At 35.1% G+C, this 24,291-nt stretch overlaps 1 protein-coding gene and 1 long non-coding RNA gene across 2 annotated transcripts in view; one reads left to right on the top strand and one right to left on the bottom strand.

Annotated features, from left to right (window-relative positions):
• Positions 1–24,291, bottom strand: part of LOC132502180 (uncharacterized) — a 211,579-nt gene that overhangs the window by 161,847 nt on the left and 25,441 nt on the right. The window lies entirely within an intron of this gene.
• Positions 1–24,291, top strand: part of PNPT1 (polyribonucleotide nucleotidyltransferase 1) — a 38,887-nt gene that overhangs the window by 917 nt on the left and 13,679 nt on the right. Inside the window, exons 2-15 of the mRNA XM_060118014.1 lie at positions 4,248–4,308; positions 4,910–4,984; positions 5,920–6,025; positions 6,902–6,951; positions 7,971–8,034; positions 8,136–8,183; positions 9,129–9,242; positions 11,990–12,176; positions 13,055–13,106; positions 13,480–13,537; positions 15,536–15,632; positions 16,084–16,186; positions 20,257–20,327; positions 22,097–22,133. Of these exons, the coding sequence (XP_059973997.1) occupies positions 4,248–4,308; positions 4,910–4,984; positions 5,920–6,025; positions 6,902–6,951; positions 7,971–8,034; positions 8,136–8,183; positions 9,129–9,242; positions 11,990–12,176; positions 13,055–13,106; positions 13,480–13,537; positions 15,536–15,632; positions 16,084–16,186; positions 20,257–20,327; positions 22,097–22,133 (1,123 nt within the window). The remainder of the gene's footprint in view (positions 1–4,247; positions 4,309–4,909; positions 4,985–5,919; positions 6,026–6,901; positions 6,952–7,970; positions 8,035–8,135; positions 8,184–9,128; positions 9,243–11,989; positions 12,177–13,054; positions 13,107–13,479; positions 13,538–15,535; positions 15,633–16,083; positions 16,187–20,256; positions 20,328–22,096; positions 22,134–24,291) is intronic.

Below are 24,291 nucleotides of genomic sequence, written 5' to 3'. Positions count from 1 at the left end.
TAAAGCCAGAAAATTTGGCTTTGAATCCAAGACTTCCTCCCTAAGTTACTGAATGATCTTTGAACAAGTTACTTCACTAATTCAGGTCCCCCCAGCCTCCCCTCTCTGCCCCCCAAATGAAGAGACTGAATTAGATAAAGATTCAGCAAACTTTTTCTGTAAGAGGCTAGATAGTAAATATTTTAGGCTTTGTGGGCTGCATACTGTGTCACATATTCATGTGTGTTTACAAACCGTCTAAAAATGTAAGAAACAGTCTTAGGTGAAAGGCTGTAAAGAAACATGCTGTACAATCCCACTACTGGGCATGTACCCTGAGAAAACCATAATTCAAAAAGAGACATGCACCAAAATGTTCATAGCAGCCCTATTTACAATAGCCCGGAGATGGAAACAACCTAAGTGTCCATCATCGGATGAATGGGTAAAGAAGATGTGGCACATATATACAATGGAATATTACTCAGCCATAAAAAGAAATGAAATTGAGCTATTTGTAATGAGGTGGATGGACCTAGAGTCTGTCATACAGAGTGAAGTAAGTCAGAAAGAGAAAGACAAATACTGTATGCTGACACATATATATATGGAATTTAAGGAAAAAAATGTCATGAAGAACATAGGGGTAAGACAGGAATAAAGACAAAGACCTACTAGAGCATGGACTTGAGGCTATGGGGAGGGGGAAGGGTAAGCTGTGACAAAGTGAAAGAGCGGCATGGACATATATACACTACCAAACGTAAGGTAGATAGCTAGTGGGAAGCAGCCGCATAGCACAGGGAGATCAGCTCAGTGCTTTGTGACCGCCTGGAGGGGTGGGATAGGGAGGGTGGGAGGGAGACGCAAAAGAGGGGATATGGGAACATATGTATATGTATAACTGATTAAATTTGTTATAAAAAATAATAATAAAATAAAATACAAAAAAAAAAGAAAGAAAGAAACATGCTGTAGTTTGCTGACCTCTAGACTAGATGATCTCTAAGGTCTTTCCACCTCTGGCATTCCTTTATTTTGATTTTTTGAGGGAAAAGATATCTCTTCCATTCTTCAAGGACTGAACATTTATTCTTCTCTGAAGAAATGCCCCAGAACATTTCACTCAACAGACATTTCCTATTTGTTAGGCATGAGGGACTCAAAGCAACAAGATTAGCCTCTGCCTTCCAAATTTTTCATCAATAATCTACTTTGAATCTTCCATTTATTAGTCAACCTGGACCTCTTTTGTAACCTCTTTTTAAACCTGTGTCGTGTGTTGTAACAGTGAGATTCATAAATATCATACCTGCTGGGTAAATCAAATATTTTCTTTGTCATAAGTTTGTTGTTTGCAGCAAACTTTTTGGGTGATTACTATGTACCACATACTTTATACTTGTTATATGTATTCTTTACAGTGCCCTAGGAGGTTGTATACTATTGTGGTAAATGTATTTAATACTTATAGTAACCTTTGGGATAACTTTAATTTTCATTTCAACAAGTTATTTTTGAGCATCTACGATATTGAGTTACAAGGCAATAGAGATAGTCTGATGAGGAAGTAAGATAAACAGAGGTTCAGTGCTGAGAAAATCAGTGTGGGAAGGTATTAGGTATGAACAGGGTGCTGAAGGAGCACTGAGGGATGTTTATCACACCCTAAAGCTTACTGTTCAAGGTGAATCCTGAAAGGCAAGGAGAAGGTAGCAGAGAAAGTGGCAAGCGCAATTGCAGAGAAGTGAGAGAGTGCATTGAGTAACTACAAATAACTTACTGTGGATGGAATGAAAAGATGAAATGTGAGTTAGCAACAAAGCAAGGCCAAATCTTAAAGGTGGGTGTTTTGTTTTGTTTTGTTTGCAGGGGTGGGGGGGTGGGGTGAGTTTTGTATCAATACGACTGAATTTTTCTTGGTGGAAGTTGGAGTAAGGTGGTTACATTCCATACCATTTTGCAAGTGTTTCTAAAAATGTTCTTTAAGCATATCTCTCTCCCTGGAGTTCCACTTCCTGTGGCAGATGGCTCCTCTTTTCCCTTCTATCTTCCTAAGCTACCTCCTCCCACTCTTCTGCCCAACATTAGGATCTCCCTGCTCATCTTATCCTTTTTATTATTTATTTTTTTCAAAAGTATTTTTTGATTAGGTATTCACTCACATGGTTCAACATTTAACATCTCTCACCAACTCATTCAGTCCCCATTGTAAATACAGTCGTCCCTCAGTATCTGTGTGGAATTGGTTCCAGGACCCACCGTGGATACCAAAATCCAAGGATGCTCAAGTCCCATAGTCAGGCCTCCCTATTCATAGTTCTGCATCAGATGATTCAACCAACCGAAGACTGTGTTTTCTAAAAAAAAAAATCCATGCATAAGTGGACCCTTACAGTTCAAACCCATGCTGTATATTAGCATTAGAAGGTTTTAGCAGTGCTTCCCTGGCTCCACTTCTCTCCTGGTTTTTGATACAATTGGGAGGGCTTATACAATACAATTGGGATACAATTGGGAGGGCCAGGGTGGGGATAGTCCACTCCTTGGCTCATCCTTGTCAGTATCCGTACTCTCTTCCTTGATACACTGGTTTGTCAGTTGGCAGACATCTGGGTTGTTTCCATTGGGGAGCTGTTATTAATAATGCTGCTGTGAAAGTTCATGTGCAGATTTTTACATGGACATATGTTTTCATTTCTCTTGGATATATACAGGAGTAGAATCGCTGGGTCATATAGTACTTCTTTGTTAACCTTTTGTGGAATTGCCAGATTATTTCCCAAAGCAGATGCACCATTTTACATTTCAATCAGCAGTGTATGAGAGTTCCAATTTCTCCACATCGTTATCAACATATAACATCCTAATAGATGTGAACAGTATCTCATTGTGGTTTTTTTTTTTTTTTTTTTTTTTTTTTTGCGGTACGCGGGCCTCTCACTGTTGTGGCCTCTCCCGTTGCGGAGCACAGGCTCCGGACGCGCAGGCTCAGCGGCCATGGCTCACGGGCCCAGCCGCTCCGCGGCATATGGGATCCTCCCGGACCGGGGCACGAACCCGTATCCCCTGCATCGGCAGGCGGACTCTCAACCACTTGCGCCACCAGGGAGGCCCTCTCATTGTGGTTTTGATTTGCATTTCCCTAGTGGCTAATGATGGTGAGCATATTTTCATTATTTGTTGGCCATTTGTTGATCTTCCTTGAAGAGACATCTGTTCAAATCCTTTGACAGTTTTTAAAACTGGGTTTCTTTTTATTGTTAAGTTGTAAGAATTCTTTACATATTCTAGATACAAGTCCCTTATCAGGTATATGATTTCAAAATAATTTCTCCTATTCTGTAGGTTTTCTTTCACTTTCTTGATAATATTCTTTGAAGCATGAAAGTTTTTAATTTTGATGAAGTCAGATTTATCTATTTTTTTCCTTTTGTTACTTGTGCTTTTGATGTCATCTATAAGAAGACATTGTCTAACCCAAATTTATGAAGATTTATTCCTATGTTTTTTCCTTAGAGTTTTATAGTTTTAACTTTTACATTTAAGTCAATAATCCATTTTGAGTTAATTTTTATTTATAATACAAGGGAAGGGTCCAACTGTATTAACTTTTTTGCATATGGATATCCAATTGTACCAGCACCATTGGTTGAAAAGACTGTTTCTTTCCCCCATTGACTTATCTTTGGCGCTGTTGTAGAAAATGAAGGTGTCTGCAGTCAATCTTGGAGTTTATATTTGGAAAGCAATGAGGGAAATTTTAAAGGATTTAAGGAGAGAAATGATCCAGTTTGTGTGGTAAAAGGCTACTTTAATCAACAAGGCGAGGGTGGTAAAACAAGAGACTAAGGTGGTAAATGGGAAAAACACTTAAGAAGACAGCTTCTGGGGCTATATGTATACGTATAGCTGATTCACTTTGCTGTACAGCAGAAACTAACACAACATTGTAATGCAACTATACTCCAATAAAAATTATTTTTAAAAAAAGAAGAAGAAAGCTTTTGCACCCCAGAAATACTGTGTCATTCAGATTATCCTGTGCCTTGGTTTCTATGTTTTTCCTAAAGCAGCTCTTAAATTCCCCTGTATCTTCAATAATGATAGTGAACTCTATCCCTTTTTAGTTTGTTTTTTGCTGGTTGGGGGCCTGTGAGGCTTGGCAACCATTAGTTCTTCTATTAGAATCTTTAATTGCTTTATACTAAGCTGGGAATTGTACTGATGACCTAAGTCCTTTTGTATTGAATTTTTATTTTAAACAGAAAATTAGAAATATCCTCTGGAAAACTGGCCAGATTTGCAGATGGCTCTGCTATAGTACAGGTAAAAAGTTCAAGTTGTTAAATTTTCATCTTAAAAATGGCTATCAAGACTGGTACTGAATATCTTTACAACATCATGTAACTTCGTAGAATTTTGGTATTGGAAATTAATTCAGACCATTTCTAGTGTCAGAACCATTCCAGACAACCAGGGAGTCAGAGGACTAGGTATATTAAATGAACTTTAAGATCTCTTCCAAACTTGGGGTTCTGTTTTATTCTTGTAAATTCTGTAATGCTTTTCTAGAGAAAGTAATTTTACAGGTTTCTTCAATAGTAATACTTGGGAAATTTTTCTTTATAGTCTAAATTTCCTAATAAGTAGAAAATATGATTGGATGTGACTAAGCTATCAGTGAGCCTTTTCCCTTTAGTTCTGTTGCTTTTGAAAAACTTAGTGACTATTCTAATACAGATCATGATCATGCAGAAGGGATTAAGATTGGACTACTTGCGAATAATTATTTTCATAGTCATTGTGTCATGGAATAACATTTCTCTTCCCTTCATTTAACTGAGGGAGGATTCAGTCATTCACTGCTTATATGTTAATATCTGATTTTAAATGAATTTACCAGTGTTGTTGTTTATGTTTAACTAAGTCAGGTGACACTGCAGTGATGGTCACAGCGGTCAGTAAAACAAAACCTTCACCTTCCCAGTTCATGCCTTTGGTGGTAAGTATTTGCTGATTTTTCTGAACTGTAATATAGCATAAATATAGAATTTGTAGTATTTTCATCCATTGTCTATTGAGTACAAAGTGTAAACTTTGCACAATAGAGGATTTTCCTTAATTGTTTGATATTGGGTCATTAAAAGAATTTAAACTGATTGCTTCATAACCAATTCTCATATTAGTGGTAAGCATACTTTACAAGGTCCAGGTTCATTAAGTTGACAAAAACAGTGGAAGTGCACAAGTATTTTGATGTTTAATAAGCAATGGGCCTCCCTGGTGGCGCAGTGGTTAAGAGTCCGCCTGCCGATGCAGGGGATACGGGTTCGTGCCCCGGTCTGGGAGGATCCCATATGCCGCGGAGTGGCTGGGCCCGTGAGCCATGGCCGCTGGGCCTGCGCATCCGGAGCCTGTGCTCCGCAACGGGAGAGGCCACAACAGTGAGAGGCCCACATACCGCAAAAAGAAAAAATAAAAATAAAAAAAAAAATAAGCAATGAATTCATTGCTTTCATAAATTTCCCTTTAGTATGAGTCTGCAAGTATATGTGTGGTGAAGAGTAAAGAGCTCATCAGTATTTTATGGCTTCTTTTATTATGAAAAGGGGAATGCAGTTATATCTAAGAGAGGTAAAACAAAAAAGGCAATGTTGAACTTGACCAGGATAAGCTACTGTGGGAAGTAGGGAGGCTACACAGTCACCTGACTAAGTGGAAGGCTTTTTAAAAATCCATTTGCTGAAACATTTCTATCAGCTCTTCTTTCCCTAAGAGATACAAAACACTAAAAGTAAACAAAATATTCTCCGCTCTTAGTCTGTAATATGCTGTTGCAACCTCAGGAGAATTGTATCTATATAGTAATTCCTGGGGAATAGTTTGCTACTACAAAAAGCAGTCGAATGAACTGTATTTTTTTCATTGTTACTTCAGGTTGACTATAGACAGAAGGCTGCTGCAGCAGGTAGAATTCCCACAAACTATCTTAGAAGAGAGATTGGATCTTCTGATAAAGAAATTCTTACAAGTCGAGTAATAGGTAAGATATTAAGATAGAGGCATTAACCCTCTCTGATAAGCCTGTGTTAGTATCTCTTTTCTTCCATCTGTATTCTACAGTATCTCTTAAATTTTCTTTCACTATATTAACACTGCCTAAGATTATTTACTTTCTGTATCCCCTCACTCAAATGTGGGCTCCATGAGAGAAAAAACTTTTTGTTTGTTTAATACTGAATCCCCTATACCTGGCATACTGCCCAGCACAAAATAGGCATTCAATAAATATTTGTTGACCAAATGAATGAATCTCTATTAATCATGTAAATTCTGTGGCCCACACCTCTACTCTGTTGAACCTATCCTGAGTATTTTCCATTTTTATGTTCATGGTAATTCCTGAAAGCATTATATTCGTCAACTACTGAAATATGTTTATAACCTTTCAAATCTTCGACGGCCTTAAATATTGTGGATCATTTGTAGTCTATAGCTCTTCTACCCAAAATTTCTACTTTATATTTATATGCATTCATCAGACACAGAAAGTAAAGGAAGGATTTTCTTTTGGTCTACTGTTGCTTAAGTCTCTTTCCTCTGCTTATATAAATACATAACACATAAGCAATGAATTCTGATGCCTGTGGAACCAGAATGAAAAGCTGCTCCCCAATTTTATACTTGGGTGCTCTTGCCCTGCTAGTTTTTCGTCTTTAGGGCATGATGTATATTAACATTTATCTGTGACCCTGTCAGTAAATTAGTCCAAGGGTTTTGTTTTTGTTATTATTGTTTTGTTTTATTGAATGGCTAGTTATATTATTTTTTAGCTTGTTTAATGAGGGAAAAGTTTTAAACTGTGAAGCAACTTCTGTCAGTAACTATTTAATGTCTTTTCTTTTTTTGCTTTTGGCAGATCGTTCAATTAGACCTCTCTTTCCAGCAGGCTACTTTTATGATACACAGGTAGGTTCTGTTTTAGTTTTATTTGTTTCCAGGTCAATCAAAAATGACTTAATGAATCTCTATTTAATACTTCCTAGGCTAAACATTATAAACAGTACAAAATAAGAATTTTTGGTGATCCTGCTACATTTTACATTAAGTTTTTTAAAAAACAATAATTTTTAAAAGCTAACATTTATTTGGTGTCAATTTGAGCTGATACCTGAATTATGAGTAGGAATTAGCCAATGTAGGAGTGTAGGAAGATGGAGTGGGAAGCACAGAAGCCCTAAGGCAGGAAAGAATTTGGTAAATCTGAAGAAAGGTTAGAGTGATTGAGGTGGGTGGGGACAATTCAGGCTGGGCCTTGAAGGTCATATTAGTAACAGACTAGGACAGTTGACACAACTAATCTTTATTACCTATTTTTATCACTAGGTCCTCTAAACCTCTACTTTCTTATATTTTAATACTTTTCTGAATATTACTTTCTTACAGAATAATGACCCATATACTTTAATTAAGTAACTATTTTATGTATTTGAGAAAAATAAATATGCCTTGCAAATATCCCTTTGCAAGGATGTCACTGCCTCAAGAAGTTATTTTCCTAAGTACATGAAATAGGCATATTATTACAGTGTAATTTATTTGTCTATGCTTAGCAAACATAAGACAACAATATTTTTATGTAACATTTACTAACATAGCTAACATTTACTGAATACTTTCAACATGCTCAGTATTATAAATGCTTTACGCACAATATTTCCTATAATTTTCCTAAGAACTGTTTAGGAAGATGCTGTTATTTTTCCCTTTTAAAGATAAGGAAACTTTTGAGGCTTAATTTAAGTAATTTGTCAATGGTCAAGCATGTAGTTAAATGATAACCAGAATTAAGGGGTTTGACTACAAAGGCCCTGCTTTTAACCATATAGTGCTCCTATATTTTAGGACAAGATGTTAATCGAAATGATAATCCTCCCAAATCAAGTAGATTTTTTTTTAAGTGCTTTGAATTTTTTCCCTTGCACCAGATCCTTTGCAATCTGTTAGCAGTAGATGGTGTTAATGAACCTGATGTCCTAGCAATTAATGGTGGTAAGTATAAAAATAAAGATTAAAATTATTACTGTTGTTTTTTTTTTTAAGCGATGAAATATTTTTATTTCAGCTCTTATTTTTTTCCTTTTTCCTTAAAGCTTCTGTAGCCCTCTCATTATCAGATATTCCTTGGAATGGACCTATTGGTAAGTTAGGATCTGAAAATAAGAAACATTTTTTTCAAGAAATAAAAGTAAGCATGCTATAGGAAGGGCATAAATTTATTGGCTCTGAATTATTATTTCTTAGGGAGTTGAATTAAATGACATTCTAAGAAGAGTCCTTTCAGCATTTTGAGACATTTTTTTCTTTGCTTTGGGTTTTGTTTCTTATAGCAGTATATTATGGTGTTAAAGACTATTTTATGTTTTTAGATACTGTGACTTCTTTGTTGCCTCTTCTGTTAGAGGACTTTCTCTTTTTTTGGACTGGGAAATTGTCAGAGTACATACTCTTTCAGGATAATACAAACATGTTTGTAACTTACAGCTCTTATAAGTTATAATCATGCAATATACAAATGATTCATCAAGTAAATAATTATTGAGTGTCCTAAATGCCAGATACTTAGCTAAGCACTGAAGGAACTAAGGCAGCCTAGGCATCAGCAGTACAAGATGAATGAGACAGTTCTTGGTTTCAGCATAAGTGAAACAGACAAATAATTATTGATATTTATAAACAATATTATAAAAGTGTAGTCAGAGTGCTAAGAAAATGATAGAGAAGGGCGGGTTTAGTCTTGTGAGGTCAGGTTGTCAAGGAGAGCTCCTCAGAGTTATCGACATTTAAGCTGAACCTTAGTAGGATCAGATTGTAAGCACTTGCCTTAGAGAAAGTACATTCTAGACCAGGAGAAAAACATGAGCATAATCACAGAGATGTAGAAGAAATGGTGTACTTGAGCAACTGAGTGTTCCAGTAAGGCCGGAGGTAGGGTGAGGTAGTATAATCTGTGGGCCCTAAATACCATGATAGAAATATGGATTTTACTGTGTTCACAATTGAAGACAGGGATTGAAGCTGTCACTAGGATGTCTTGAAAACTTGAGTTTTTATTAAACAGTTGCCAATATTTTAATATGTTTTAGGGGCAGTACGAATAGGAATGATTGATGGAGAATGTGTTGTTAACCCAACACGAAAAGAAATGTCTTCCAGTACTTTAAATTTAGTGGTTACTGGAGCACCTAAAAGTCAGATTGGTAAGTAGTTTAAGTGGTAGATTTATTCTGGATTTTACTTACAAGTTCTGGCTTCTTAAAAATGTACTTAAACTCTTTTTTTGTATGTGCGCTTTGTTAATTAGCCATGAAGATTTTTGTTTTATTGCTGCCCTATTTTGGTAGCGCTCTTGATTCATATCAAACAATACCTAGAATTATGGACTGTTATACCACTCTAATTGAATCGTTATCAAGATAATTCTAGTAATTATTTTTAGACAGATAAGCTAGTCTAAAATTTGAAGTTCCAACTGTGGTAGTAAATTAATTGTTTCATTCATTTAAATATGTTAATTTAGCTAATGCAGTCATTCTAAGTCTGTTGTCCTCTGAGAAAGAGGTATCATATTTCCAGTAGGTGGAAAACTAGTAATAAAGTAGAAGAAATGCTCTGACCATGGGCCACCTTCACTCCTTCTAACTAAAATGTCATAATTGCATGAATGAAAATCAGGGGATGGTTCTGTTGAAGAAGAATGGGCTTTAACAATCCAAATGACCTGGGTTTGAAACCCAGCATCTGCCGCAGTTAACCATGGACAAATTAATTAAGGTCTCTTAGCAGTTTATTCTACTATGTGACATTTGATGTCTGGGAACTTTTTGACAATAGATCTTCTAATGTGGGAACATTTTGATGAAACGTAAACTATTAAACTTTTAGTTCTTTTTTTGTACAATTAATGTGTGAAACACCTCACTTCCAGCTTCTTCTTTTGGAGTGTTAGTAATAAGTTAGAATAAGTTAGGTACTATCAATATATATGATAGACAAAACACATGAAACAGGAGTTGTGTATTGTCTACACAACTGCTTGTCTGTCTACAAACTGCTTGTCTACATGTTAGTTAGGGATTGTGTGGTTAAACTAAATAACAAGGCTTAAACAAGACAGGAACTTATTTTTCTCTCAAGTAACAAAAATTCAGAGGTAATAAGTCCAGGACAATTACAGCAGCTCCATAATGTCTTAAGAAATCTAGATTCTTCTTAGCTTTCTACTCTGCTATCCTCAGGGTGTGGCCCACATCTTCATACTTATGAACAGGCTACCAGAGCTCTGGCCAACTTTTCTAACTTACAGGCAGGAGGAAGAAAAAAGAAAAAGGGGAATAGAAAAATGAGTGTGCCCTCTGAGTAAGTCAGCCTCCCTTTTAAAGAACTTTCCCAGAAGTCCCCACATAGCAGTTTCCACTTACATCTTATTGGACAGAAGTGTGACACATCTGCATCCATGACTACAAGGGAGGCAAGGAAATGGTTTTTGGATTCTACCTTGAGAAGGTGTGGAACTACTGAAATACAGAGAGGATTCCAAAGATATGGGGAGGCTCTGAATAATGAATGACCCCTACATCATATTTGAGCATCTCAGAAACAGCCTTGAGCAGAGTATTGGTTTACTATTTGAAGTTCACTTGGTCTCCATCTGAAATTTTTTTTGCTGAAAGTTACAATGTTCATTTAATTCCAATTAGTAAATCGATTTGGCTTCTTTACAGGGCCATTATGATTAGAATCAAGGTTTGTAAAGTACCCGGCATAGTACCTAGTAAGCAAACAGTTAATAGCTGCTATTACCATTAAGACACAAAATAAACTTGCTTCTAAATGGTCATATAGCCTCTATCTGCCTTAGAATTTGAACCCCTCTAATTTTAAATAGATATTGGAGGAATGAACTAAGGATCTTTACTGTATCTGTGGCATGCCACAGAAACCTGATAGGCAGCCTTCCAGCTGGCTCTTCTCACCCGTTCCTCTCTAGATGGAAGAATGAAACCAGAAACTGCTTAAACCGTCACAGGGTAGTCGTGAGTAATTATAAGGAGGCTGAACGTGATTCAGAACCAACCTGTAAGGAGACTGGTTTCAGAAGTTACCAGCATCCATTTTATGACTTCCGCATCACTATTTTCATGAAGATATTCAGCCAGTACTCTGTACTTTTGTCAAGGTATACCAAATACACATTTGACCCCATGTTCATGTGTTAAAGTTAATATTGGGTCCAAGTCATATCACACAAGTTGGCAGGAGTCTATTCAGCCTTGTAGAAACTAAAGCCAAAGCTGAATAGATTTTAGCTAGATACCATGCTAGAAGCCTTACTTTGGAGCTTTCCTGCTTTACACAGGAGTTTTACTATTACAGAACTATAAAAACAACCTTTTTATGGTAGTAGCTAGGGTTCTCTAGTTGGCTTACTTGAAACAGTATCACTGCAAAGATTTCCCCACCTGTGCAAGAATTAGACAATGTGACAATGACCAAATTAAGTGGGAGGTCACATCAAATATTGTTAAACAGGAAACATTTATTGGCCACCCATTGTGCTGATATTGTAAAATTTCATTTTAAATACATTTTAAAAAAAGATGCAGTTGTACACATTAAAAGATGGAGTTTTATGGTATTTGAATTATATCTTATAAAGCAAAGCTGTTATAAAAAATTGTGTGCATAGTTTATTTTCTTTTCCATTTCATTTTATGAGAAATCTCTCATTAAATTTATGAAGAATATAAACCTAACTTCAAATATCAAGGTTTCTTTGTTCATTTACTACTGTTTATATGTTGGAATTATGCTGATTCTGAGGAAAGAAATCAAAAAGGATTAATAAAATTCATCTGTAGTATTTATGTCATGTCATTGTATTTGAAAATGCTATATTGGTAAAAGGTTCAATGGCAGTCCTTTTTTTTTTTCTTTTTTTTTTTAGTCATGTTGGAAGCCTCTGCAGAGAATATTTTACAGCAGGACTTTTGCCATGCTATCAAAGTGGGAGTAAAATATACACAACAAATAATTCAGGGCATCCAGCAGTTGGTAAAAGAAATTGGTGTTGCCAAGAGGACACCTCAGAAGTTATTTGTCCCTTTGCCAGAGATTGTGAAACACGCTCATAAGTAAGAACTTCTGTACAAAAGAAAATATGAAGGTGTCACCAGATTTAATTTCCTCTCAGAAAAAACTTCTCACGGAAGCATTGTCCATACATTACTTCTTAAATAGCACCCTTCTATTTTAAGAGTCATTGCCATAAATACCAATCTAATGCTTCAAAAAGGATAAACCCACATCCCTCTTGAAGGGCCTAAGTTTGAATCTCAAAGGAAAGGGGAGAGTGAGTTTACTGGTGAAGATTCAGATCATCCTCATATCTCTCTGTGTCAAGGAAAAAGAGTATATAAAGCATAAGATATTTGAATATCTAAGGAAACTGTTGAGGTTCTTGAAAAGAAATACAATCGCCACTATATGCCCAGTCCTTATAATAGTGCCTGCACATAAGCACTCAGTAAATTATGAATGAATGACCAGAAAATTATTTCACTTTATTTGAAATAAATTGAAAAAGTTAATATTTCCATTAGTATGAGTCTCACAGCCATTACTCAGAGATTAAAGAGTTATATACACTGTCCCCAACAGAAGCGTTGCCTGCAATAACAGCCAAAACACATAGAACAGAAAAAAGCAACTGGTCATACGAGAGAGACTCAGCAGAGAGAAAGAGAAAAATCTAAGGTGAAATTAATTGAACAATTAAGAAGGGAGGGCATGTGTGTGATTCCCTTGATGTGAGGAGAAAGAAATTTGTGTTTTGTATCATACTATAAATAGTAAACAGATTAGCAGTGTTAATAGAGCAATAAATACATATTTTTAATTCTTTATGAAATGTTAAATATTTTAGCTTATTATTAAATATTTCAGTTTTGTTTATAATAGACACTGCCTAGTGTTTCCAAATATGCTGACATTTATTTTGTGCTTAAAATAGACTCGCCATGGAAAAACTCTACGCAGTTTTTACAGATCATGAACATGATAAAGTAGGTATACCTGAATTTTGTTTATATAATTGTTCTGGGAATTCTTTTTTGTCATAGCTTACCCAGTTTTGTTTATGAATATTTGTCCTATTTTCATGAAAAATCTCTAAGCAGAAAGCTAAATAAAAGCCTAGCTGTTTGCTTCTCCATTCTCCTTTTGTTGGGAAGGAAGTTTTAGGGAAAACTTTTAGGGAAGTGTGGAAATACATTTAAATGAATTAAACAGGTAATATTCCCTACAAATCAATAACCAGTTTCAATATTTTAAAGAATGTTACCATTACAGAAATCTGATTACTATTACAATGCGTTAATTGTATAATAATTTAAAAAATAGAAATGTTAAATATAATAACTGAACCTCAACTTTTAGATTTCCAGAGATGAAGCCGTTAACAAGATTAGATTAGATACAGAGGAACAACTAAAAGGTAATTTTTTTTTTTTTTAGTTTAAAAAATATTCAAAGGAAATAATAGATTTTAAAGTTTCAGTTGTGAGACCTTGAACAGATCGGTTATTCTCATTACTCCCTAGTTTTATATTTGGTAAACTTAATGATACATCCCAAGGTTACTGTTAAATTGACCTCTATAAATGGGTAAGAACTGCACCTGACATAGAGTGGGCACCAATAAATGCTGAATGTGTGAGGTATTCCTGACCTTTTCTGGATCAAACTCTTATACTCCAAAATGGGTATCGTTGTATCCTGTCATGAAAATCTAAAAGATATTCTTTAAAATTCTTGAGTTCTTAATTTGTAAAATTGCAATACAAATAATACATGGTTTGTGGGGATTGAATGAATAAGTCATTTACATCTGCGCCTGGCACATAGCAAGTGTTCAGTAAGTGTTAACTGATGTTGTTATTATTAACATGTGGAATTGTAAAATTTAGATTTTAGAGAATCTTGCTCTCTAAAAATTATTAAACAAAGGATTTGATTGTTTTAATATTGATCACAAACTGAATGTGTACCAGGCATGACATATAGTTCTCATTAATTTTTCTGCTAACAGACAAATATTCTCTCACCTGAGTATCTTATTTTAAGACAAAAATTCTGCTGCTAGCCTTGATATTAAGGCCATTACCTGTAATTGCCATTGAAAAAGTTTGGTCTTTTCTCACTATATTTCATCCTATTAAGAATTAGAAGTTGTTGAACTGAATGAATAAGCATTTTCAGAACTCAAATGGAAAACTGATGAATTCATAAAAGTGCTAACAAAAGATCAAGATGAAAAAAAATTAATTACATGGGACTGAGTGAATTGATGAGGATGATTATAATTTTTGTGACTTTCTGTTTGAATAAAAAAAAACTTTGAAGCATTTAGTACAAAATACAGGTTAATATCTTTATAACTTTGACCTGGGAAATAATTTCTTAAACAATTTACAATAAAAGAGCTAATCATAAAAAAAAAAAGAGAGAGAGAGAAGTTGTATAACACCTGTTGCCTTATTTAAAAAGAAAAGTGATTTGGTGTTTGTATTAATACATAATAGAATACCTTCATGACCCTCTGGGTTCATAGGATATTTTAAATGTTTTGTTACTAATTATTTTCCTCTCCAAGTGCAACTCAGTTAAAGCATAAAAATTCATATTAAAATATAATATTTAAAATTATTCTTGCCTGATGAAGATGCAATTCTTAATATATCTCTCTGTGGCCATTTCTTGTGTTCTGGTTACTTTAAAGTTATATTTAATAAACCAATTGCTTAAGAGAACAGTGCTTAAAACTTGGCATAAATCAATTGGTAAGATAAAGTAGCTGAACATTTAAAAGCATAAGCCTAGGCCGACAAATCTGTATTCAGGTCACAGCTGTCAGTTACTACCTGAGTGATCTCAGGCAATTTACTCCTCCTCTTTAGGCCTGTTTTTTCTTCTGTAGAATGGGGATAATAGTAATAGAATTTACCTCATAAATTCCTATAAAGATTAAAGGCATTTAAAAAAATGTAAATTACCTGGGTTATGAAAGAACTTGATGTTAAAAACTAGTCTGTAGGGATTTGTAACATATAAAAAAAAATTATTCCTCTATTTGTGGACTAAGATAAAAGATCCTAAGGCAAAACAGTTAAGGAGACTACTCTTAAAAATATCAGTTAAACCTTCTCATGATATGGTTGGCTAGATTTGTCAGATAACAATGTCATAGCTGATTTCAAAGCACTATTGTTCTGGTAGAAAGCAAACTAAGTTCCCATTAACAGTGCATTTGAGGTATAATACTTGTGTCTCTCCTACTTAAAAACATTTAATTATCTACTTTGAGAACTAAATGTTCAGAGTCAACTCCCTTGGCTTACTGCCATAGTTAATTTATTTGATACTGTGAACTTAAGAGAAATCTTATCTTCCAAAAAGAGAAAATCTTTGTTTTGGTTTGTCTTTTCTTCTATAGAAAAATTTCCAGAAGTTGATTCCTATGAAATAATAGAATCCTTCAATGTTGCTGCAAAGGATGTTTTTAGAAGTATTATTTTGAATGAATACAAAAGGTAAACATATCCTTTTTTGATGGAATTGAAGGCAAGTTTCCTCAAAAGTGGCAACTTGCTCAAAGCAAGAGACTTTTTTTTTTCAAATAACAGGAAAGAATTATATAATGTTTATTTTATAAATGGATACCTGTGAAGAGTGTGTGCATTGGGTAGATGTGTTCGTCTCTCTGTGGGCCTCGTATAGAGCATTGCTTCACAGCTGTGACTGCGTGTTAGAATTACCTGCAGAGCTTTTTAACAATATAAGTGTATGGGTCGCAACCCCTGAAATTCTGATTCAGTGGGACTTAAGATGGGGCCCAGGTATCTATATTATTTTTTTAAAGTTCTACAGGCGATTGTGACATGCAGTTCAAGTTGAGAACTTCCTGGTAGGATTCAAAAGATAATGTGTGATTTTTCTGACTTCCAACACTGCTTTACTTAATTATTTCCTTTATTACTGTAGGTGTGATGGTCGAGATTTGACTTCACTTAGGAATATAAATTGTGAGGTAGATATGTTTAAAATTCTTCATGGATCATCATTATTTCAAAGGGGACAAACACAGGTAATATACGTAAAAAGCTACAATTATTTGCCAATACAGGATTGCTTAATTAGTTCTAATAGAAGTACATTATGTAGGTTTTTAGCATATGGAATATATTATCTATTCAGAGTACTTTGATTTTTTAAAAATGTTTAACAGTCAAGATAATGAACATATCAGTCGTCCCCAAGAGTTTCCTCATGCCTTTCTATAGTCTCTTCTTCCTGCTCCCCTCCCTTTCCTTAGGCAACTACTGATCTGCTTTTGTCACTGTAAATTAGTTTGCATTTTCTAGAATTATCTGGTATTTTTATTACATTTTTCTTTTAATCTTAAGTTCACAAAATTAAGTCACTCATACTCCTCAGTTTATGACATGTTGGCATTGTTGGTCTATGGCCAGGCCCTCACTTTTTTTCTCCATTTAGCCTGAACCTGAGTCCTATTCTTTTCCTTTACCTATTCCCTTATATTTAACATATATGTGTATGCATTGTTTCATGTATTGTATTATGCTTTATTTTAATTACGTTAGTCACTAAGTTTGCCCATCTAATGGGTACAAAGTGGTATGTCATTGCTTTCATTTGTGTTTCCTGACGAGGAATGAACATCTCTTTATATGATAGCCAATTAACATGATAACTGTATAAACCATACCCTGGGGGACTACATACCTCCAGGGCACTCTTTTCACACAGATAGTGTCCCTAGAGTTGAGCAGAGTGGTAGCCCTAGTTAAGGTTTGCTCTTTTGTGAATTATCTGCTCATATCCTTTGATCAATTTTTTTTCTTTTTTTAATATGGTTTACTGTCTTTTTCCTTTCATTTTTCACTGAGTTCTTATGTGTTTTAAATATTAATCCTTTTCAGTAACCATAATTTGTATGTATCATCTCCCTCTTTGCCATATGTCTTTTACCTTTGCTTGTGGTAGCCTACTAACTATAAGCATACCTTGGAGATACTACAAGTTCAGTTCCAAACCACTGCAATAAAGTGAATATCACAATAAAGCAAATCACACAAATTTTTTGATTTCCCAGTGCATATAAAATTTATGTAGTCTATTAAGTGGGCAATAACATTACATCTAAAAAAAACAATGGACAAACCTTAATTTAAAAATACTTTATTGCTAAAAAATGCTAACCATCATCTGAGCCTTCAGCAAGTCATAATCTTTTTGCTGGTGAGGTTTTGAAAATTTCGAGAATTATCACAATGTGACACAAAGACACAAAATGAACAAATGCTGTTGGAAAAATGGTGCTGATAGACCTGCTTGACACAAGGTTGCCACAAACCTTCAATTTGTAAAAAAGGCATTATCTGCAAATAATTAAAAAGTTAAACACAATAAAGTGAAGTGCAGTAAAATGAGGTATGCCTGTATATGTCTACAGTGAACCCAAAATCTTTACTTTTGAGGTCTTCTTAAAGAAGTCCTCCCTTACCCCAAAGTCACAAAATTATGCACCTACTTCTTCTATTAACTTTCTAGTTTTAGCTATTAAATTTAGACTATTAATCTATCTTGGAGTTTATTCCTATACAAGATATTAGGTAGAACCCTCCAGAGTGAGCCAATTTTGCAACACTGTTTACTAAAAATTCATTTTTTCCATTGATTTGTAATGTTACCTTATCATATTCAAAGTTTATAAATACATGTTTGAACTATACTCTCTTCCATTGTTCTGTGAGTTACCTGGGCCAGTGTCAAACTGTTTTAATTATTATAGTTTTGGGATATATTTTAATATCTGAGGGGCAAATCCTCCCTTTTTATTCTTCCTTCTCTTCCTCCCCCCCAAATTGTCTTAGCTCTTCTGTTACATTTGTTCTTTCATCTAAATTTTAGTATCATATCAAGTTCTGAAAAAAATCTTTCTATCCAATACGATTTAGATTGGTTTTGCACTTAATTTACAGAATGAGTAAAAAATGATATTTTTACAATTTCTATCACAGTCTTTACAATAAATATAGTCTACCTCTCCTTTGATTTGGGTTTTCTTTTATGGCTTTTAATAAAATTTTTAAAAAATAACTCTATTAAATTTTGTATACTTTTGTTAGCCCTTCTGACAATCTCTGTCTTTTAACTGGAGTGTTTAGTCCATTAATGTTCAATTTAATTATTGAGTTTAGTCTGTCATTTTATTATTTGTTTTTGTTTGGCCCCTCTGTTTTTTGTTTTTCTATTCTTTCTGCCTTTTTAGATTAATTGCATATTTTTTAGATCTCCATTTGAACTTGTCTGTTTGCTTTTTAGCTATACCTCTGTGTTATTTTTACACTAGTTACTACAGAGAATACAGTATACCTTCTTTTCACAGTCTGTTTACAGTTAATTTTTTTCACTTCACACAAAATGAATAAAGTTTGCAACCACTTAGGTCCATTTGCCCCTCCTTCCATCCTTTATGCTGTAGTTGTCTTATGAGTTACTTCTACATGTGTTATAACTCCACAAGGCAACATTATAACTTTTATTTTAAACAGTTACATACTTAAAGAAGAGGGAAAAGATAGTCTTTTATATTGACCCACATATTTACCATTTCTGATGCTTTTTTATTTCTTCCTGAAGATCCAAGTATCCATTTAGTATTATTTCGCTTCAATCTGACAAGATTTCATTTAGTATTGTCCTATGGATGTTCTGATAACAAATTCTTATTTTTCATTTATCTGAAAATGTCTTTATCTTTTTACAAAGAATCTTTTGCCAGAATATAGATTCTGGGTGGATGCTTTTTTCTTTCAGAACTTAAAGAAATGGTCGACTGTTTTTTGTTCTCCTTTTCTTTCTGATGAGAAATCAGGGCTCATTCAAATCATTGTTCCCTGTATATTATTTTTTGTTTTCATCTGGGTGCTTTCAAGATTTTCTGTCTTTGGTTTCAGCAGTATGACTATGAAAAGTGTGGTTTTCTTTTATTTATCCTACTAAGAGTTTCTTGAGCTTTAAACCTATAAATTTGTATCTTTCATCAAACTTGAGAAATTTCAGCTGTAATTTCTTCAAATATTTTTTTCTATCTCATTCTCTCTTTTCTCTCATTCTGGGGTTGCAAGTACATATATTTAGTCCTTTTGATATTGTCCCACAGGTCCTGGAGGCTATGTTCTTTTTTCCCTCCCTCGTTGTTCTGTAGAGTGAGCAATTTCTTCTAATCCATCTTCCTGTTCACTGACTCTTGCCATCTTCTTTCCATTATGATTTATTTTTCAGTTCTAGAATTTCTGTTGGTTCTTTTTTATGTCCTTGAATATAATTATGATAGCTATTGAAAATCCTTGTCTGTTAATCCAACATCTGAATCAGCTCAGGGTCAGTCTCTATTCATTTTCTTTTCTCTTGAGAATGGGCCCCATTTCCTTTTGTTGTTTTTTTTTTTTTGTAGGTTGTATCCTGGATGTTGTGAATGATACGTTGTAGAGTCTTTGGATTATGTTATGTCCGTACAGTCTTCTTAGATTAACCTTATTATTTTTTTTTCAATTTTAAGCAGTTAGTTTTATTGGCTGAACCTTTATTGAGGATTCCTTTAGGGTCAGGTTTTAAAATATTCCTCTTCCTGTCCTCCTCCCTCAGCACTCCCTAGTGCTTTACATAGGTAGTCTATGTGATATTAGACTTCTGGATTATTGAGATTTACACATAATATTTATAATGTGTAAGTAATATAATTTCTAATGTTTATGGAATGAATAAATGTTTACTGTACCTTGGCAAGCTTTGAATAGAAGGTACTTATCTCATTTCTTTAAAAGCTAAGTGGGTTCTTCAAATGTTTTTAGTTTTCATCTTCGTTGTTAGTAAATTAAAGCCTGAGGAATTTTTTTTTTTTAAAGAAGATGTTGGGGGTAGGAGTTTATTAATTAATTAATTTATTTTTGCTGTGTTGGGTCTTCGTTTCTGTGCGAGGGCCTTCTCTAGTTGTGGCAAGCAGGGGCCACTCTTCATCGCGGTGCACAGGCCTCTCACTATCACGGCCTCTCTTGTTGTGGAGCACAGGCTCCAGACGCGCAGGCTCAGTAGTTGTAAGCCTGAGAAATTTTATTTCTTCTTTTTTAGGTGCTTTGTACTGTTACATTTGATTCATTAGAATCCAGCATTAAGTCAGACCGAATTATAACAGCTATAAAGTAAGTTATGTTTTTGGGTTATGATGTTATATAATTCATGTGGTATATTATTATTCATTATTACTTCCTAAAACCTGTATCTCTGTACTTCATTTTTCTATTTACATAATAGTGATTTCAAGGTTTTTTTGTGCTGTATTTGTCTCCTAACTCATTTGTTAAAACAAGTTTTGGTAAAGCATTTAATTCTTTTAAATATGGGTACATTTAGATTATTCTTTATCTCTAGAACCATTCCTCTGGACGGATTTCCTGGGTAATCTTGAATGGATAGGTTTTTCTGTTGAATATTGTAAACAATAGAGCAAATAAATAATAAGCAAGAATCCCAGTTCCCAAAAAGAATCTGGAAGTTGTTAAAAGAAAAAACCTTATCTAATCCCAAAGCACATTTGAATTTGTGTTAAAAAAAATACTTGGTTTTCCTCCACTGTTCCTAAAAAGTCAGCAGTAAAATCACGTTGATCAATTTTAGATGATGAGAATCTATATTACAGTCCCCACCAGCATTTATGTATCAGAGTTCTGGAACTCACAGCCACAGATCTTCCTCAGTGCCTAACAGGATTGCTTCCCTTTCCTTTATTAAGGGTCTCAGAAGACCAAAGGACTCTGCCTCCCTCTTCCTTCTGCCCAACTGATGAGGATAATCCCCAGTATCTTCAGGATAGCATCACTAATTGTTTTTCATGTACCTAATAAATATAATAATGCAGCTGTATGTATAAGACTTGAATGTTCATCATAATCATAATTCTTTGTGGTGGGGGAGCTCTTAAGCTTTTGTATTTTAAATTCCCATCTAGACCAAAACATGGTTGCCCTATCCTTCTTCATTTTGACTCCTTCTAGGAGGCAACACAGCTTCATAAGAGTGTGCACTGGGTTTGGCCAGCATACCTCTCTGTGTCCTAGTCCTAAGTCTATAACCTCTGTAAATGAGGGCATACACATCACTCAACCACGCTGGATTTTGGTTTCCTCATCTTATAAAGTGCAGGTACTGGGCTAATGATCCCTAGCCTCCTCTCTAGCCCCTAAATCTATGATTCCTTTAGTCTTCTGAAGGTGTCTTGTTTTTAAATTTCTTTCCCCAAGGCTGTAATTTATGGTTGTGCAGATTCAGCCCTAGCCCAGGACTTTCTAAATCCTCTGTACGAGAGGTGGCTTTTGTAATCCCACTCAAAGGGGACACTGTTTGTGCCAAGAACCTGTATATGCTTGTCTTTTCCTCAGTTAAAAATAAATCTGGTTTCCTGCTTCCAGAAATTTTGTTACTTCTCATGCTTATTCTCTCCCCATTGTTCTAGATTCAGTCATAACAGTTCTCTTTTCAAACCCTGAAAAAAATCTTTGCTTGTCAGATCTCCTGATTGCTCTCAGCTATATCATTTCAGTTACTGATCTTCATTTCACATGTTTGGGAGGAAGATCATAACTCTGAGATTTAAGTAATATGTTTATATTTAGGATTCTCACTACGTATTAGTGCTTTAAAATGCATCTATTGTCTTAGTATTCAAATCTGGATATCTAAGTGCTTTATTTTAAGCAAAATTGTTTTCTTAAATCTGTGTAGAATTCATTCAGAAGCCCCAGAAAAAAATACTGTTTCTGACATTCATCCTTCTAATTCTGGTATTCAGTTTCAGACCAACTCTCCTTAATAACCAGTTGTTTCTTAAATCTCCCTTACATCTTTTTTAGTTGTTTATTGAATAAATCTGTATCTATGTGATTTTTTTTAATATTATGCTTTTTGTTTGCAGTGGGATAAAAGATAAAAATTTCATGCTTCACTATGAGGTAAGATGAATTTTTCCCCAACATTTTATTATGAAAGATTTCCAGAATACAGCAAAGTTGAAAGGATTTTACAGTAGATATCAGTATATCTACTACCTAGGTTCTACCATTAACATTTTACTATGCTAGTTTTTTGTGTTTTTGCGGGGGGGGGGGTTGTTTTGTTTTGTTTTGTTTTGTTTTGCGGTACATGGGCCTCTCACTGTTGTGGCCTCTCCCGTTGCGGAGCACAGGTTCCGGACGCACAGGCTCAATGGCCATGGCTCATGGGCCCAGCCGCTCCGCGGCATGTGGGATCTTCCCGGACCAGAGCACGAACCCGTGTCCCCGGCATTGGCAGGCGGACTCTCAACCACTGCACCACCAGGGAAGCCCACTATGCTAGTTTTATCATATATCTATCACTGTTACTTTATTGCTTACAGAAGGGATTTAGAGAGACAAGTTGTAGCTTTCCAACCAACAACTTCCCGTCTGAGTCATACATAAAAGTTAAAGTATAGGGCCTCCCTGGTGGCGCAGTGGTTGAGAGTCCGCCTGCCGATGCAGGGGATACGGGTTCGTGCCCTGGTCTGGGAGGATCCCATATGCCGCGGAGCGGCTGGGCCCGTGAGCCATGGCCGCTGAGCCTGCGCGTCCGGAGCCTGTGCTCCGCGGCGGGAGAGGCCACAACAGTGAGAGGCCCACATACCGCAAAAAGAAAAAAAAAAAAAAAAAAAAAAAAAAAAGTTAAAGTATAGTAGAGAGTACTGTATTGGTCAAGAAAGAGTTGTAACTGTTCACATGTGTTTCAAACAAGTGGGGCTTTTCAGATACCTCAACTGACAAATCACCATCTCCCTTTAGTTCATTTAAATGTTCATATTTTTACTCATTTGATTAGTAGTAAAAGAACTGAGGTATTTAATGTTAAACTACTTTATATGAAATCATTACATATAATTGAGTTTGTGATTGGCTTTATTCACAACTAATCCTAAGGGACCAGATACAACACAACCATATAGCACTTTAGTTTTAGTATTTGAAGCATACATGCTGGGAGGCTAGTGTAACATAGCAGGTCTTTTGAGTGGCCATTGTTGATTGCCCAGAATCCCAACATCTCAGTTTTGTTGAATCTGCTATAGTAATAGAGAACATTTCATGTAAAAAAAAATATGCTGAGAATATCCATAAACCTGGAGATTCTCACAGGTTTTAAGTCCCTAATATCCTGTTTTGGATATAACCAGATGCTACAGAAGCCACAGAGGAATAGTAATTGATAAGGCATATCCTTTGTCAAGAGCTGAAGAGCACATGGCAATCTTTAAAAAAGGGCACCTGCGAAAAATGCAGCTCTAGCTGATTATTAGGGAAAGAGGAGGGCAGGGGCAGGAGAAAGATATGGGCTGTTATTGCTGTATTATCCCATTTTGTAAAAACCTTTTAATCATAAAATACAGATACTGAAAACCGTATAAAACAAAGGATGACTTAATGGGTTTTTATAAGGCAGACACCCTTGTAACCACCATCCAAGTCACAGCATAGAATGTTGCCAGTCACCCCAGAAGCTCCTCCATGTTCTTCATCCCAGTCTTAATACCCTTCTTCCCCTGAAAATAACTACTCTCCTAAGTTTTACAGTAATCACTTTCTTGGATTTTTATTGCACCATCCCTAGGTACTATAATGTAGTCTTGTCCATTTTTTTTAATTTGGTATTTCTTTGTCTCTTTTAATCTATAGGTCTCTCCTCTATCACATTCTTTTCTTTACAGTCTTCCTATTGAGGCCGCAGAGCCATCTGACCTGTAGTGCTCCCCGCAGTCTAGGTGCTGCTGATTGCACTCATGGTGCAGTTCAGCACGTTCCTCTGTCTTTCTGTCTCCTGAAAATTGACTGCTAGATCCAGAGGCTTTATCAGATTCATGTTCCATCTCTCCTTTTTAAAAACATTCCAGATTTTATGGGAAATTTCTCAATTTTTTAAATGACTGCAACTAGTTCACATTCTTTTAAGATGATATATCGATCAAATAAAATGGTTTGCAACCCCTGGCTAAAGTAAAACCCTTACTGAGAAAGATCTGTTTCCTCAATGTGCATTTTTTAAAAATACATACATTTTTTGTATTACAAAAATAAAGTATTTTGTTATTGTTAACAATTT

This window comes from Mesoplodon densirostris, chromosome 14 (genome assembly GCF_025265405.1).
Source record: "Mesoplodon densirostris isolate mMesDen1 chromosome 14, mMesDen1 primary haplotype, whole genome shotgun sequence".
In the NCBI taxonomy this organism is placed as follows: domain Eukaryota; kingdom Metazoa; phylum Chordata; class Mammalia; order Artiodactyla; family Ziphiidae; genus Mesoplodon; species Mesoplodon densirostris.
This window is presented reverse-complemented; position numbering and strand designations above follow the sequence as displayed.